The sequence below is a fragment of the Ictalurus punctatus genome, chromosome 28 (assembly GCF_001660625.3).
Source record: "Ictalurus punctatus breed USDA103 chromosome 28, Coco_2.0, whole genome shotgun sequence".
NCBI classification, from domain to species: Eukaryota; Metazoa; Chordata; class Actinopteri; order Siluriformes; family Ictaluridae; genus Ictalurus; species Ictalurus punctatus.
Genome location: NC_030443.2, coordinates 18838458 through 18857447, shown reverse-complemented (window position 1 = coordinate 18857447; position 18990 = coordinate 18838458). Strand labels below are relative to the sequence as shown.

Here is an 18990-nt window from a genome sequence, read left to right as displayed (position 1 = left end):
TTCAAACATACGTTTCACGGCGTTTAGAACTCTGCTATCCAGAGGCTTTCTGCTCGGGTCGCTGGTCGAGGAACGGATTCCAGTCCCACAGCTGTTCGCCAGAGTGTTTCTGTGCACACGCACGCACACGCGCACACACACGCGCACACACACACACACACACACACACACACACACACACACACACATCCACCAGGGGGCGCAGGGGGAACAAAACACATGAGCAACCATCTATCAGCACATTTCCATCTAAATATCTACACACACACACACACACACACATTAAACACATAAAACAAGACTGAGCCTGAATCAACAGGGGCAGAAAAGGGTATTATTATTTGGTAATCATTTAGTTTTTGCCCTAAAAAAGGTCTTTGATGGATATTTTTCATCCTTGTTTTTTGCTCTGTGGTGGGATTCGAACTCATAACCTTCTGGTTTTTGGGGCAGAACTTGGGCCTCAGTAAGTCTCTGTAGCTCGGGGGAACATGTTTCACACGCGACTCGCTGACAGAGCTTCTGAACGGCGCGATCAAACCTGTGATCTTTGCTTTACAAGACCAACGCCTTGCCCCTTGGCCATCACACGCTACACGTATTCCAACACGTTTTTCAAACAATACCACTCATAAACGATAGACCATGTGCTGAAATATATCCACACACACACACACACACACACACACGAGATAACATTTAATACAGACACGCCAACCCTGAAGAGGAATAATGCATAGTTCCACTGAAGGCAAAATGCAGAAAAAAACACTAATAATAATAATCATTATAATATTATTAATAATAATAATAACTCTCTTCCGTATTGTCACTTATAGAGGCTGTGAGATGTTTCCACACGGACGATGTTTCTACGTACGATAAAATAAGATTTAGTATCCTCCCATCGATTTGCGACAATTTTTGTGAATTTTTGTGAATTTGTAAATGATGATGTAGAGATGGATTATTTTTATTCTTTTTTTAAACTATTATTTCATATTTTTATTAATTTTATTATTTTAAGCATCGGCATTACACGAAAATCACCTTCTTAGCCAATAAAATTTTTTTAGACGTAATTTGATTCTAATTTGATTCGTCGATCCAAATCATCCAATCGCTACAGACCTACAATTTGCAGGGTTTTTATGCATTTTGATGCATCAAATGAACTGATGTTAAATATATACGCGTCTAATGTTATAAAACATGTATAATGTTAACTATATACGCGTCTAATGTTATATAACATGTATAATGTTAACTATATACGCGTCTAATGTTATATAACATGTATAATGTTAAATATATACGCGTCTAATGTTATATAACATGTATAATGTTAAATATATACGCGTCTAATGTTATATAACATGTATAATGTTAAATATATACGCGTCTAATGTTATAAAACATGTATAATGTTAAATATATACGTGTCTAATGTTATATAACATGTATAATGTTAACTATATACGCGTCTAATGTTATATAACATGTACAATGTTAAATATATACGCGTCTAATGTTATATAACGTATAATGTTAAATATATACGCGTCTAATGTTATATAACATGTATAATGGTAAATATATACGCGTCTAATGTTATATAACATGTATAATGTTAAATATATACGTGTCTAATGTTATATAACATGTATAATGTTAACTATATACGCGTCTAATGTTATATAACATGTACAATGTTAAATATATACGCGTCTAATGTTATATAACATGTATAATGTTAAATATATACGTGTCTAATGTTATATAACATGTATAATGTTAAATATATACGCGTCTAATGTTATATAACATGTATAATGTTAAATATATACGCGTCTAATGTTATATAACATGTATAATGTTAAATATATACGTGTCTAATGTTATATAACATGTATAATGGTAAATATATACGCGTCTAATGTTATATAACATGTATAATGTTAAATATATACGTGTCTAATGTTATATAACACGTATAATGTTAAATATATACGCGTCTAATGTTATATAACACGTATAATGTTAAATATATACGTGTCTAATGTTATATAACATGTATAATGTTAAATATATACGAGTCTAATGTTATATAACATGTATAATGTTAAATATATACGTGTCTAATGTTATATAACATGTATAATGTTAAATATATACGCGTCTAATGTTATAAAACATGTATAATGTTAAATATATACGCGTCTAATGTTATATAACATGTATAATGTTAAATATATACGCGTCTAATGTTATATAACACGTATAATGTTAAATATATACGTGTCTAATGTTATATAACATGTATAATGTTAAATATATACGCGTCTAATGTTATATAACATGTATAATGTTAAATATATACGCGTCTAATGTTATAAAACATGTATAATGTTAAATATATACGCGTCTAATGTTATATAACATGTATAATGTTAAATATATACGCGTCTAATGTTATAAAACATGTATAATGTTAAATATATACGCGTCTAATGTTATATAACATGTATAATGTTAAATATATACGCGTCTAATGTTATATAACATGTATAATGTTAAATATATACGTGTCTAATGTTATATAACGTATAATGTTAAATATATACACGTCTAATGTTATATAACATGTATAATGTTAAATATATACGCGTCTAATGTTATATAACATGTATAATGTTAAATATATACGCGTCTAATGTTATAAAACATGTATAATGTTAAATATATACGCGTCTAATGTTATATAACATGTATAATGTTAAATATATACGCGTCTAATGTTATAAAACATGTATAATGTTAAATATATACGCGTCTAATGTTATATAACATGTATAATGTTAAATATATACGCGTCTAATGTTATATAACATGTATAATGTTAAATATATACTCGTCTAATGTTATATAACATGTATAATGTTAAATATATACGTGTCTAATGTTATATAACATGTATAATGTTAAATATATACGCGTCTAATGTTATATAACACGTATAATGTTAAATATATACGCGTCTAATGTTATATAACATGTATAATGTTAAATATATACGCGTCTAATGTTATATAACACGTATAATGTTAAATATATACGTGTCTAATGTTATATAACGTATAATGTTAAATATATACGTGTCTAATGTTATATAACATGTATAATGTTAAATATATACACGTCTGTTATATAACATGTATAATGTTAAATATATACGCGTCTAATGTTATATAACATGTATAATGTTAAATATATACGCGTCTAATGTTATATAACACGTATAATGTTAAATATATACGTGTCTAATGTTATATAACGTATAATGTTAAATATATACGTGTCTAATGTTATAAAACATGTATAATGGTAAATATATACATGTCTAAGTTGAACATACCCTGAGAGTTCAGTGTATGTTTTCAGAGTTCATCTGTGCCCACTTGGTCATATATAAACACTGTAGGTGTTAATTCAACACCATAGGTTTTTGTTGTGTAATAATGTGGGATGAGTTGAAGGGGGCGGGGCTTCCTGGGAGTCAGTTAATATGGGAGAGTTAAAAAAACAACTACACAACTGTCAATCATTCTCTCATATCGCAGACGTTAAAATGCGGAGTTCTTACGCAAGGTGTGTGAAGGTTGTAGCGAACATAGCGTCCTGAGATCAAGCAATAACCAGAGATGCATTATCTCTCCAGTTATTATGACGAGAAATAAAACCATTATTATATCTATTTTAAATTATTCTGTCACTTTAGTAACCTCATCAGCTACATCAATAGGCTAGCACAGGCTACATGACCGTTGCTATGGTTACATCTCGGTACATCTAGGTTTTTACTGAATATTAAAACCATTATTTCCAAAAGTGTCAATTTAAAAATGTTCAATTTATAAAAATTTCATGTACTCAAAACTTTGAGCAACTCTGCTTTAGAATGTTCCGGAAATAACGGACACCAGCCAGCCAATCAGAGACGAGGAATTTTCCCACAAACCTGTCGAAGAACGTAGCGAGCAGTCGCCTCAACAAGACCTTGTGTTTAATGCCGGCACACAAGTGGCAGTTCATCAGCTGTCCTCTGGTCATGAACACTCCCGTACCTACGTGCACACACACACACACACACACACACACACACACACACAGTGTCCATAAACAGTGCTCTGTTGTCCCAAAGTAGTGTGTTTGCAACTCTGGTGGCACAAAATAACCCCAGAATGTAAATATAACACACACACACACACACACGCACCCATGGCAATACAGGAACACACTGCACAAGGTCCATTACATCACCCGAGCAAACAACTTGAGGGCAAAATGACGCACATGAGGTAAATTTAAATACGGTTGGTCCTGAACGGGTCATTTAAAGCATCGAAATAATCTTTTACACCACAGCGCTGTTAGAATTCTGGATTCTGATTGGTCAGAAGGTGTTGATTAATTTCCCGATTAAGTGCGGCTGCAAGTCAGTGCGGAAGGAAGGAGTCTCCAGTGTCAGCGCCTTGTAACAGTCAGAGCTAAAGCTGTAACTTGAAATTTTCCGATGAGAAACGGCTGAAGGAACGACTGTTCCTAGCTGCGATAACAGCGAGTAGCCGAGTAACGAAATTGTTTCGTGGACGTTCGAGACGATGAAACGTAACCGTAAACGGACAAAAAGTTCTTTGATTAGTAAAAAAAAATACAGAACAGTGAAATCACTGATATAACAGAAACACTTCAGTTTTAGGGTTGTGATGAAACGCCGCTTCACCGCACCGTCCTCTGCCATCTATTATTATTATTATTATTATTATTATTTTCCTATAACAGCATGATACGGTGTGCTTTATTCCGTATTACTGTGTAATATGGAGTTGCAAAAGGCGTCCCCGTATATGTAAAAGATAAAAACGGTCCACTCACCTCCGACTAGTTCGAGTTTTTCCCCCGGGTCGCCCTCTGTGTAGAGTTTGGGGTGGCAGCGGTAGCCGATTTGGCTAATAAGGCTAGCGGGCAGAGCCACCAAATCACGACGTAGAAGAACACAAGGACGACTTTCCAGAGGCACAGGAACCATCTCGGGTTTATCCGTCACTGAGGGACAGAAAGAGAGAGAGCGAGAGAGAGAGAGAGACAGCGAGAGAGAGCGAGAGAGAGAGAGAGAGAGAGAGAGAGAGAGAGAGAGAGAGAGAGAGAGAGAGACGCTAACTGTTATCTTAACATATGCTATTTAACCATTTGTGTAGCTGAGTCAGTAACAAAGGGCCATCTGTGACACACTCTGAGGCTCTGATTTACCAAGATCCCGAATAAAGAAGCTAATTTACACGTGTCTTCTCACACACTGAACAAGTTCTCTACAAAATAAATTAAGTAAATGAAGTCACATGCAAAAGAGGAGCAGGAAATGAGAAATATGTAAATGAGTTTTTTTTTTTTTTGGGTGATTATTTTCGTTCCTCATAGCCGTGATGAGTTCCCATCGCAGACGTTCCCCAGGACTATAACGGAAACTCCAGATTCGTTCCACGTGTCCGTAATGACACGTGAACTAGAACGCAGATTAAAGGAGGATCAAATGGGGAAAAACATTTTCATGAATGTAACGTAAAAAAAAAACAAAAGCAAAGCAACTTTGCGGCGGAAATCAAACATCGTACGGAGAACATTAAAAAAAATAAATGTATTCGGAGTGTTTAATAAATTCACAAATTCACACACAGTCTCTGTTCCTGAAGCGGCTTTGAGTCGGCGGTCAATCACAACACGGACGCGGAACAGACCGATATGTACCGACTCCGCCCGCTGTTCTGCCCTCCTCATTTGCATATTCATTAACATATTCATGCATATTCATTCATCTCGTGTATTTTTCCATACGTTTTGTCCTGAGCGTACGCAAACTCTCTCCCTCGCCTGTACGTGCAAAAATATTTTTTCCTCTATGTACACGTACGTACACCTACACACGTTCACACGATGAGCGTGCGCCCATACCCTGAATGTAAAATAAACACGTCACTTCCTGTGTCGCGACGTGACGCGACGCTCAAGACTCGACGCGTTTAATTCTAACGACAGTGTCAGAAGAGTTCGACTTTTTTTCTCTGATCCGCTTTTAATTGACCTCTACACACACACACACACACGCACACACACACACGCACACGCACGCACACACACGCAGCTCTCAGGTATCTCACACTGTGGTGACCCTGCCGTGTCCGAACTCATTACAGAGCGAATGGATTACAGGAAGATGGGAAATCCGAGGCTCCAGAGCGACGCATGAGACGCCGCACTCAATCCTACTGCTTTCCTTCCTTCCTTCTTCCTTCCTTCGTTAACGCAGTCCTTCACATGCCATCACTGCAACTTTTATTCATTTTTATCTCATATATATTTCAACTGACCATCAAGCTGATTTATCCGGTGTTGTAATCAAAAGGGTAAACAATCTGTTTACGTATTTACTTTTCGTGCCAAACTCCTCAAACATTTTATCGTCTGTTCGACTCTGATCATTTGATACATTCCTAACTGCTTCAACGGACTTCAAATGAATCATTTACCGAATACAAAGTCGACTCACGTTCTATCCTACTGAACGCTATTCTATTAATGAGGCTGGTTAAGATTCACTGAATTCAACAAGCCTATAAGCTGCATCTTCACCGAGACTGACTTTTTCATTAAAAATGAGATGTATCTGTTTCGACTGTATTCATTCTAATTCAGTTCTGTTTGGAATCTTACATCCGTTTTCAGACGTAATCGTAAATACAGCAGAAGACTCCCGGCTGTGTTCCGTTCGGTCTGTAGGGCACTAAATAGGTTCTATAACACTATCACGTCGTACCCGATATATGTGGGTAAATAGACGGAGTACGGAATACCAGACGAAAATACCCGCATCCGCTCCGTGCTCTCGGGAAGGTCTCCGGTGATACACGCTACAGTGTAAATAATGCCCTGTTTTGGGTTTTGACTTTCACGCAGTTGGGCAAGGGAGGTCTTTCCATTTTAGTGAATTTCCGATTAAAATCTTTCGCTTGTTCTTTTTTTCTCTTCCCTCTTTTCTTTTTCACTCGTACTTTGACTCATAGCACAACGGCCTGTCTTAAAGTCCTGCACATTCATTAAGGAGTTTCATTCTGACTCTCAACGACCCACAGCGACGTCTCGTCTCATCCCCGAGAAGGTGAAGGAGCAAATCCTTTATAAATAAAAAAAAAAAAAAAAAGAAAAGAAAAGAAAGAAGAACGTGCGCAAACAGAACACACACCGGCGCAATCACGAAGCTGGCCGCTAGCACGCTCTTTACCGTACACTGCTCCGACGCCAGGACGTACGCATCATAAACAGTTTATAAGACATGTCATAACAGGGTCTGTTCACGACAGCGACCTGGCTTGCTCGCGAATATCCGCGTTACTGGATTTATACGAATCCGAGTGGAGAAAAATACAGAAATCTTCACTTCCCTTCAGAGCTAAACACTCAGAAGTTATCACTGTCTTCAGAGACTTTTCTGGATTCGTGATTAGTCAGACGGTGTCGATTCATTTCCTGACAGCAACGCAGATGCAAATCACAGCGTTATAGTGATGCGCTTTATATTCATGTACGTTACCGGCACGTCGCTATAGTAACAGCTCATCGGCGGAGACTTGTACGGCGGACGCCCCGCTAGTGATAAACCAGTAATAAGAAGATTTTCTTTTTTTTTTTTCTCAATTTTAAAAAACGTACGCAAAGGTCGCAGTCTTCTGCAAAGGAGACGTTTATTTAACGTTGACGGAAGGAGTCTCCGGCGTCAGCGCTTTGTAACAGTCAGAGGATGAAGTTTTCTGACATTAACTGCAGTTCAAACCATTAAAGGTAACTATAAATGGATAAAACGTACAACGTGTTCTTTAATTTAAAAAAAAAGACAACTTTCCTGCGGCGTTTTTTAAAAATTGGCGATGAAGTTCGCGGAATCGGAATTGTTTCGCGCCGCCTTTCGCGCCGATGTTTGTTGGTCGACGAGACCTTTTAGCTGTACTCGTGAAGGGAAGAGGGCGTCGACCGAACGCGTGTCGTGACGACGTTCGTTAGTTTGAGTCGAACCCGGACACTGATCACGCACTGAGACTAGTTGAGGATCAAATGTGACATTTACTTGCGTAAGGATTCGCCGCGCGGCTGTACAGCTGTGCGAACGTGTCGTCGCCGATGCCGTCGTAGTTCTCCTCGTCAAACTCCTCGTCCTCGTTCTGATAAGACGTAGGGCTGTCTGTGGTGGGCAGACTGGACGCTCCTGGGCTGGACCGCTCACCGGGTACGACGGGATACGTTCCCGGCACCCCGGGGTAGAAGAATGAGGTTCCTCGCCCTCCAGAACCCCTCTTAGCTCCTCCCAGGAGGCTGAGCGGTGTCTCGCTGCCCTCAGTCTTCACCCTGCGGAGTGAAGGTGACCAGCTGGGAGGAGCCAACATAACCGCCGCTGCCGCCGTCGTCGCTGCCGCCGTCGCCGCTACGGTGTTGTTTGCGTTGTTGTTGTTGGGGCTCTGAGGCTCCGAGCCGGGCTCGTCTGTGGCAGCGGTGGCCGAGTCGCAGTGAGGCGAGTTAGCCTTGAACATGAGCTCCATGCCTCTCTCGACGATGTGCTGGATCTGCAGGTACCCGGCCGTGTACATGACCACGAGCTGCTCGCTGGCCGCCATCGTCAGCTTCCCCGTGTAGCAGAAGGACAGGATTTGCTGGAAGCAGGCCGGAGTGACCGAGGAAGGCAGCTCGAATTCTGACTTGGCGCTGCCGCTGAACAGATCGCGGAAGTAGAGGCTGCTGGCGGCGAGGACGGCGCGGTGCGCCCGAAACGCCTGCCCCTTCACCACGATGGACACGTCGCAGTACAGGCCCTGCAGGCGCTGCTCGTTCAGCGACACCAGCACGGCGCTGCCGAAGTTCGGGATCTCCACGTGCAGCAGCTGCGACATGGCGGCCCGCGTTCACGCAAACACACAGCGGCTCATCTGAGGAGATAAACAAGGACACGGGGTCAGGGCGAACATTACGGCCATTTTTTATCACCATCTAAAACGAGCGAGTTTTCTGTCCGGTTCAACGTTCCCGGAAGGAGAACGAACTTCCTTTGCAGATGTTCCACAACGTTACGTCTCTTCGACAGATAAAAATATATTTCATCACTGGAAAAATCGCAGTTTAAAGCGTAAGAGTAAGAATAACAGACTTAATATGCTGTCCCGGGGAACTAATCAGCGTCGGGGTGCTCGCAGTGACTCCGTCACTTCGCGACTCGATCGCGACCGAAAGGAGACGGGAGTCTGTAGACGTGAAGGTCATTCCTTAATTTAAAGTGCGAGTAGAGGAGGGTGCGAGGGGAAGCGACTCGGAGCGTTATCGGTGCTCTGAATGACAACACACACATCGTTCTGTTCTCATCACGCCTCTGCACGTCTAATATATTCACATCAGATTAGAGACAGAGGCACGACGGGGAAAAAACAGCAGGCTGAGAGACAGATGGAATTGGAATAAGTGAAAAAAACGACACCCTGCGTGACACGCACCGAAATACGCCGCACGACACGAAGGAAAAGATTCTTTTGCTCAAGGAAACGACTCGAGTAGTTAGCGAACAGATTTTCCTAAATCATCCCAACCATCAGGCGTAATGCTTCAAGGTTAGACTCAGCTCTGTTTACGTTAATGACATAATTCAATTAATCCCCCCCCCCCCTCCCCCCAGCACCACCACCACCACCATGCTAACTTAAATTTCCTTCCTAGCTTCCTTTCTCACAGATCTGAGCTCAGATACACAGAGCAGCAGTGCAGGAAGTCAAATACGATGAGGCAAGGTGATATTTTTTGTTTATCGAATGCGTCTTACTCGTACTTTATCGCGTCTCAAAGTTTCCAGGGGATTCTTCAGGATCGGAACTCATCGGCGTGTTCGAAAAAACAAAAAAAACCCAAAAACCCCTTCATTTAAATACCGTTTTCCTTCCGTCACGTGACGCGTCATTCTTTGCCAGTAGAAGTCGCGGACGAAGCTAAAACGGTTGTTTTCGACGGCCGGGACGAGCTCGGATCCGAAAGCCAGTTCAAGAGACGTGACGTGAAATTTAAGTTTAAAAAAAAAAAAAAAAAAGATTATCTCACAAATAAAATCCAAAAATACTACGGCAAGAGATTAAAGTCTACACCACACACAGAAACGCAACGCAAACGCGGTATTTCGTTAGATCGTGATCTCATGCAAGGGGCCAAATAGAACCCCCCCACTCACCCACCCCCCACCCCCCCGAGGTGTTCGGTAGGGGGCGGAGTTTCCCGAAGCCTCTTTGCCAGCACCGCCTTCAAAAGAATGCAAAAACTATGAAAAAAACACACACCTGATACTTACACCTAAACCTCCGGCAAATCTCCGTCAGCTCCACGTCTAACTACTTAACACGTAAAACGATAGGAAGCGTAAAAAATATGAAACACACACACACACACACACACACACACACACACACACAAACGTGTGTTCGTCTCGACTCTTACACTCTCACACACACGCTGGATGGAGTGGCATTAATTCTCTTGAGAAATTCTCTGCAGCAGATTTCCAGGAACAGTAACTGAAACGTTGCCACAACACACACACACTCTCTCACACACACACACACACACACTCTCACTCACACAAACACACACACTTTCCCCCCTTCTGCACTTCTATCAATCCCTCTACCGTAGAAGTCTGACCTGCCAAGTTCGCTCTTCAGTCGCAGCGGAAAACCTCGGACGCTCTCTAACTCCTCGCAAAACACTCTCTCTCTGTCTCTCTCTCTCTGACTGTTTGTTTCTCTCTCTCTCGCTCTGTCCGTCTCTCTCTCTCGCTCTCTCTCGCTCTCGCTCTCTCTGCAGCTGGGTTCCAGTGCATCAGCGATGAAAAGGGAAAGGGTTTGTGTGTAATCAATGCAGCATCTATACGTCGCAGAGAGAAAGAGAGAGAGAGAGAGAGAGAGAGAGAGAGAGAGAAGAGAAATCAGGCTACAGTTACAGAAAAGGGAGACAGAGGAAAGGCGAAGGAGGGGCTTTGAGACAGAAGGAAAGTCATTTAAGGACAGTACGAGTGAAGAAAAGCAATTCGACGGGCTTTGCACTTCACGCCGAAGCCCCAGAGACTCGGCTCTTCTTGGAACAGAAAACTCCCAGACTGCGGAACGCAGAACGCACTCCGGACTCATATTAATTACGACGTCGACCGACAACTCTTCATTTGACTAATTTCCCTTCAGCCGAAGCACTTGCTTCGGCGCAAAGCAGCTTTATTCACATGATAACCAGATGAAGTTTATAAATCATCGATGGTCTACTTCAGTAAACGCACACAGAATCACATTCAGACTTAAAAACGCACGCTTTCCGTGTCCTTTCCGCACACGAGTCGACTCTCTGAATCGACTCCTGCGAGCACCGAGAGACAAGGAATCGCATTTAACGCGGCCCAGTCATGATAACGATGATGAGTCTTTATCGATCACGTATACAAATACACAGTGAAATTCTGTTCTTCACACCACAGCATGTCAGGGTCAGAGATGATATAGCGCCCCCTGGAGCAGAGAGGGTTAAGGGCCTTGCTCAAGGGCCCGACAGAGACAAGAAATGGATGGATGGATGGAAGGATGCGACTCATTAAAAAAAAAAAAAAAAAGAGGTGCAGATCTCCATTACTAAAATGCACACATCTGTATGAAGACCTCTGATTATCTACAAACACGGTGTAGCGATTCCAGCTGTGGTCAGATGTGTACATACGCCTTGCAGAATCCACAGAATGTCAGTCATTTAAAGAAAAATGAGGGATCGTAATAATAATCATCATCATAATAATAGCGTTTTGTTTTTTTTATTTAGTAAAGTCCTGAAGAACAATTTACACCGATCAGCCCGGTCAAAAGTTTACACCCCCCACCCTGGCTCTTAATGTACCATTGGATGATACATTCAGTGGACGTTCGCACCTTTCGTATTAGTTGTGTACGAGTCCCTCAGAGCGACAAGATGGATCTCAACATCGTGGAAAGGGGTGAAATATGCAGAAGATGCTGGAAAAGCAAAAGAATGTGCAGGACTTGGAGGATTTTTCTGAAGAACAGTGGGCGGTTTAGCTGCTCAGGGCAAACGACGGCCTCAGACAGTGACAAAACTTAAACACAGTCGTTGATCATCCAGGTAACGACACACGGGATTAATAATCGAGCGCGTGGACACTTGGGAACTGGTTCGTTTGTGTACATTCGGTTATTATTGTGTCTCGTGGACTAGATGTAAACATCTGTTAAGTGAAATAGCGTATTCAGGGCAGGACTCCTGCGTGCAATCAGTGCCACATTTCAGTTTGAAGCCAAAATGGAAGAAAAATTACACCGCCATATACAGCAACGTCTCATTAAACATGTGCAGCGACCGAGGCGTAGCTAGTACCGTTAGCTTGCTTTGCTAATCTAATCTGAGAACAAAGCTAGAGCGAAGCTGAGCACGCAACACGGAAATCAATTCGTCAGCTTGACGTATTCCACAGCAAGTACCATTTCTTTAAAATCTGAACTTAAACAAATAAATAAATCGATGCAGGACAGGCCACGCCCATAAGCGACAATGGTAGCGGTCGCTACGCGCTCAACAAACAGACAATTTACACGAGGCGTACGTGAGTTTTGATTTATCTTACGATAATGTGGACATGGATGGCAAATTCACACACAGCTCTACCAGAGACGTGAGAAATGTGCAGCAGTCGATCAGAAACTGGATGTACCGTATGGCGCGTTTGTTTTTCACAACCTCTCTTCGACACACACACACACACACTCACACGCGCACACGCACACTATCTGCAACAGGATAAAGAACTTAAAAACCCTCCTCTGTAAACACAAAGCAGCTGTATACGAGCAAGGCCGAATCTGAGCTGCACTGTACGTTGGCTTATTTATTTATTTTCTCTCTCTGTGTATTTCTGAGAGATCTGTCTGCACTCGCAGACGCTTCCTTTGGTGAAACGTCGTGTCTACAGATCTGGCATTCGAAAGAAGACAGAGTGTCACTTTGTACAGACGTATGATATCAGGACACGACGGCTGGGAAAAGGACTCGGAACAAAAGAAAGACACCACGTTTCACATATCATGTGGCAGTGGCAGATGGGACGGTCCTGACGTTTTCTGCCAAATAAGATGCAAATGGAGTAAGATGAGATAAAAGCACTACACTACTCAGAAAAACAACAAAACAACAACAACAAAAAAAAACCCAGAGACAGACAGAGATAACACTTCAGTCACTGCTTTTATTTCCACACGTTTGGGTTTCGAAAACGAACAATTCTACACACACGGAGACATAAAGGCACGTGACATCCAAAAGCGGCTCAGAGGATAAAAGACGCTGAAGGGAGATAAAGGCAAAATGTGAGAATGAGACATGACAGAAAATGTTGGATTGGATGTTAGAGGGGAAAGAAGAACAAGTCCGATCTGATTGTGTAATAAATCTAGCCTGAGATTTATATTATTCACACCGCAGCACTGTTAAATTCGCTCGGTCATAATTCCCTGAAAATCTCAGGTTTATATTAACGCTCTCGTTCACGTACACGGCGGCTGCGCCGCGTCAACGGATTTTTAAAAACGCGTGTGATCGTCGATGTGTTCAGGAGACGTTTTACGGAAGGAGTCTCCGGTGTCAGCGCTTTCTCGTGCACATGACAAGCTATGGGTTTATTTTTTGTCTTATGAAATTCAACAGAGAGGAAACAGTGAGGCTGGTGAGGGAACGACAGTGTACAGCTGCTGTAGCGTAAGCGATAACACAGACCGGCCAGTTTTGTGGACGTTCGTGGACATTAAATGTAACTGTAAACAATTGAATAAACACAAAAATTGTAATGGTTGACAGATTATTGTGCTATAAGAGGAACAATCCACTTCAGGACTTCATGTTTCGGGGGGTGACAGTAACTCCGCTTCGTTTAATTTCCTATAACATTACCACATAGTATTTTATTCCACATAATACACGTTATTCTACCGATTCAACCCTTTAGGGATAATTATAATTAGTTTCCCATCACTAGCGCGGTCGTTAAAAGTGTAGAACGTGTCACGGACCCCCCCCCCCCCCCCCCCCCCCCCCCCCCCTTCAAGCGCTCAGTGGAATGTCCCGTTTCCATGGCAACGTGTGAAGGCATTTGCAAGCGCGCGAAACAGAAAGTGACCGGATTCAAATTCTTCGCTAAAGCTCTCTCTCTCTCTCTCTCTCTCTCTCTTTTTATTTTAAATCTCTACATTCTGTACGAACGTCTGTAACGGAGGGCTCTGTGATTAGAGCAGAGTTAGAGAAGTAAAGCTCCTCCCCCTCTCCCGTTAGCCGTGCCTGTGGATCGCGCGCCAGCCCCTCCCGCGCGTCATGCCACTCCGCTCGCGCCTTCCTGTCTCACTGCCAGCGTGCTCACACCGAGCTGCAATGCAGTGCCCGGTACAGAGTCTGCAGACATGCATGGACGTGCCAGGCTCGAGCGTTCAAATAACGTGGAGCAGGAAGGAAACGGCACGAGCTCTCGAACTTGAAAAAGATGCAGAAGCGCGCGCGCGCGCCCACACACACACACACACACACATACACGCACACGCACATACACGCGCACACACAACGCACTAAATATAGCCTTCGCACATATCTGATAACAGTATAGAGAGAAAATGGCGGCCACCGTGAACCTGGCACGCGCCAGAAAAACCGCGAGCTGTTGTGATGCAACCAGCAAAGTTATATTCCAGGAAATGAAAAGTGTTATTACTATCTATCTATCTATCTATCTATCTATCTATCTATCTATCTATCTATCTATCAATCTATCTATCTATCTGTTTAAGTATTTGTCTGTTTAAGTATTTGTCTTTCTATATTTTTTCATCTATCAATATATCAATCAATCTATCTGTCTCTAAGTATCTGTTTCTATCTCTCTATCTATCTATCCATCCATCTATCTAAGTATGTATGTATGTTTCTATCTATCTATCTATCTATCTATCTATCTATCTATCTATCTATCTATCCAACTATCTAAGTATGTATGTATGTATCTATCTGTCTAAGTATCTATCTGTTTAAGTATTTGTCTATCTTTTTTCATCTATCAATATATCAATCAATCTATCTGTCTCTAAATATCTGTTTCTGTCTATCTATCTATCTATCTATCAATCTATCTGTCTATCTATCTATCTGTCTATCTATCTATCTGTCTATCTATCTATCTGTTTAAGTATCTATCTGTTTAAGTATTTGTCTTTCTATATTTTTTCATCTATCAATATATCAATCAATCTATCTGTCTCTAAGTATCTGTTTCTATCTCTCTATCTATCTATCTATCTATCTATCTATCTATCTATCTATCTATCTATCCCCCTAAAAGTTTATCTGGTTGGGAGAAGTGAAATAATGTGCTATTTTACTAATGACATATAAAGCATACAGTCCCAAGACATTATAAAGGACTAGCCGAGTTATCCTGCAGCAACACAACAACCCAAATCAAAAGAGAATATCAGCAGAAAAATCGTTTATAAAAGATGTACAATAATTGAAAAGGATAATAATACAACCAAGAGTATCCAAGGACATGAAAGAGTTTGGAGGCGATTATAAAGTCAAACAGTGGGTCTAGATCATATTTATCACACTCAGAAATGGAACGATTCTCCGCACTGTGAAGCCTTTAATAAACACTTTGATCATTTTCGCTGAAGGAACACGCCGTAAATTACATTTCTTCACTGAGTTTTAAGGATGTGCAAACTTCTGCACTCAGATGTACGTCTGAATCGAATATACAGTTTTATCGGGTACACACACACACACACACACACACACACACACGTCTTTCTATCCTTGTAAGGATCTTCCATTGCTATAATTATGAATGCAGCTAATCAGTGCTATGCTACACCTAAACGTCAACCTTAACCTCAGTAACCAAAAGGAAACCTTTCAGCTCTTCTGGGTTTTTAAATAAAAGCTGCAACGTTCTTTTCATGTAGGGACCAGCAAAATATCCCCAACAGGCCAAAACCGTTCAATATTCCTATCCTCCTGGGTCCCCACAAAGACACAGAAACACATCAGAAACCTGCTCTAGTGTGCTTGAAAACATGTGGCCTAATTTTCCGTGTTCAGAACGTGCACTCCGCTGGAAGTATGAAATATGCAGATATATCACTTTAAAGCTTTAAAAATAGTTCTATATATAATAGCTTTATGCTATAATTATTCTGGAGTAAAAAATGATATGAGTGTTACATAAAGGTGTAATTAAAGTTGCATTAGAAAGCTCACTTTAGGTGCTCAGAGCTGGACGACCTAAAGCACGCGTAACTGATAAACATATTAACCACATTCCGCTCGGCTCTACGGATCCTCCGTAAGAACGATCCGGCTTTATAAATATTCAAACACTGCAGTCACGCCTGAGCACGCACGCACACACACACACACACACACACACTCGCACACTCTCACACACACTTGGCTCCATCCCAAACGGCTCCCTTCAGAACCAGCAGCGCACTACGTATGTGAAGGGATTTATTCTTGCTGCACATCCTATAGGCTGCAGGAAGGAGTTTGAGACGCAGCTTTGGGTTCTTTGAGCCGGACGGGAGCACCCTGGCAACAGTCCCGCCAATCAGAGCTCTCTCTCTGCGCCTCGACAACGCTCTCTACGTGAGCGCCGGATGACACGACACGTGAACGGTTCAGACGATACGCCTCGGGCGTTCTTCGACGTCCGGTCCAGACTCAAAAGTTTGTCCATGAAGTCCGTCTAACGGTAGATCCGTGATTCAAGAAAACGATCTGCGTGCGCCATTAACCCAGGATCGCCTAAAGAGAACCCCGCCCGTACGTTAATCACGTTCCGCTTAGCGTTTATCGTCATCGCTTCTACCGTACCTGTAGCTGTCCTGCGAGTTAGCCGTCGGCCTATTGGTGGATTTTAGACCGGCTTCGCAGCAGCGCTCACACTCTGAGGTTTTAAGAAATAAAATGTCTCACACTGCCATAACGTCGGAGTCGGCCATCTTTGATCGCAGCGATACTAAATCGTTCGTCGGTCATGTGACTGCGCTCTAATTATTTCCATCATACGTATAAACGCGTAAAACTGCCGCTTTCTTCTGACAGACCAGCCATGTTTGCTTTTTACGCACATATCAGATGTTCAACTACGAAGCTAAAATTGTAGCAACCGTGACATTTTAGGAAACTGCGTAATTCAGCAGGTGTGGAGAAGCTGACGTCACCGTTGAAGGTTTAGCTCTCAGTGTTTCGGTCGTGTGCAATGCAGAACAAACGACCGAGACGTTTCACCGTTTGCCGCGCGCACTCACGCACACGTTTCACCCCCGGCGGAAATCAGGAGCTAGCTTGATGAGTACACGCAAATGAAGCTCTGCTAAACGATTCCCACAGAGTGAGACATGATTCAATTAAAATCTCCGCAGCCGAGACGTAATGTTCTGGCTGAGTTACTCCAAATAAACCCAAATGACATTTAGCGTAAAAGTTTAAAAGTCAAAGGAACGCCAAATCAATCTGTAATAAAATAAAATGTTTCTGCAATCAGGATATCGGACGTTTTTGTCTCCAGACAAAAGGACATCCAGAACCAATCGATACCGCGGTGTCATTGATGCTCGAAAACTGTGACCTGCTGCAAGAACACGACTTCATCAGGCCACTGAGGATCACGGCATCGCACCGCTCTGTCTCTAACCTGGGTTATGGGCCCAGAAGTGTCTCACTGAACTCAACCCACCAGAGATAAGACGGCAAGGTTCCTCCGTCGCTCAGGCAGGACAGCTGTCCTCATGGGTTATGAGCAGGAACACAAACAGAATATCCGAGACGGATCAGAGATGCTGGAAAGTGAGACAGGCTAGGCAAAGAAAAATGGACAAGAAAGAGAGAGAGAGAGAGAGAGAGAGAGAGAGAGAGAGAGAGAGAGAGAGAGACAGGTTGGGCAGAAAGGTTTAAATATAAAGACGACCTAGAGACAGAGGATGGACAGAGAGACATGATGGAAAAGGACATGAAGAAGAAAAATTTAAACAGTATTTTTAAAAAACGAAAAAGAAAAAGAGAGACAGTTTGGGTGGAGAGAAAATCTAGACAGAGAGACAGGTTGGACAGAGAGAGAGAAACAGAAAGTTTGGACAGAGAGAGAGACAGCTTGGACAGAGTTTTGAGAGAGAGAGAGAGACAGCTTGGACAGAGTTTTGAGAGAGAGAGAGAGAGACAGCTTGGGCAAGGACAGTTTGGATAGAGAGAGACACCTTGGACAGAGAACATTTGGACAGAGAGAGAGAGACAGTTTGGACAAAGAGTGAGAGAGTGTGAGAGAGAGAGAGAGAGAGAGAGAGAGAGAGAGCTTAGCCAGAGTCAGTTTGGACAGAGAGAGAAAGACAGTTTGGACAGAGACAGACGGCCCAGGCAGAGAAAGACACTGACAGTTTGGAAAAAGAGAGACATAGAGTGACTATTTGAACAGAGAGACAGTTTGGATAGAGACAGCTTGGACAAAGAGAGAGAGAGAGAGAGAGTTTGGACATAGAGAGGGTGAGAGAGAGATTGGACAGAGAGAGAAAGAGAGAGAGACCAACAGCTCGGAAAAAGAAACAAAGAGTGACTCTGATCTGAGACAAAAATCCTTCAGCGACTTGAGAGTCGTGTGTGTGTGTGTGTGTGTGTGTGTGTGTGTGTGTCTCTGCTGCAGGTCTGTCTCCACCGTCCTCTTTTTAGAATTGTGCTTTAAAACAGAATAAAAGGACGGCGCAGCGGCTGAGGCGGGACGGAGGATAAAAACAGAGACAGACTTCACTTCAACACTTTACATTTTGGACTTTG

The 18990-nt window shown here is 42.1% G+C and overlaps 1 protein-coding gene across 5 annotated transcripts in view; it reads right to left on the bottom strand.

Moving 5' to 3' along the window:
- LOC108260149 (nucleus accumbens-associated protein 2) overlaps positions 1-18990 on the bottom strand; it is a 37554-nt gene that overhangs the window by 2261 nt on the left and 16303 nt on the right. For 3 of the 5 annotated variants that reach the window (XM_053676962.1, XM_047151786.2, XM_017460198.3), the window contains 4 exons: positions 8177-9029; positions 4936-5106; positions 4019-4124; positions 12-109 (listed from right to left, as the gene is read on the bottom strand). In XM_053676962.1, coding sequence (XP_053532937.1) covers positions 12-109; positions 4019-4124; positions 4936-5106; positions 8177-8993 — 1192 coding nt within the window. In that variant the 5' untranslated portion in view covers positions 8994-9029. Of the gene's footprint in view, positions 1-11; positions 110-4018; positions 4125-4935; positions 5107-8176; positions 9030-10426; positions 10751-10776; positions 11337-18990 lie in introns of those variants that run through there. The other 2 variants (XM_053676961.1, XM_017460202.3) reach the window with 2 other exon arrangements.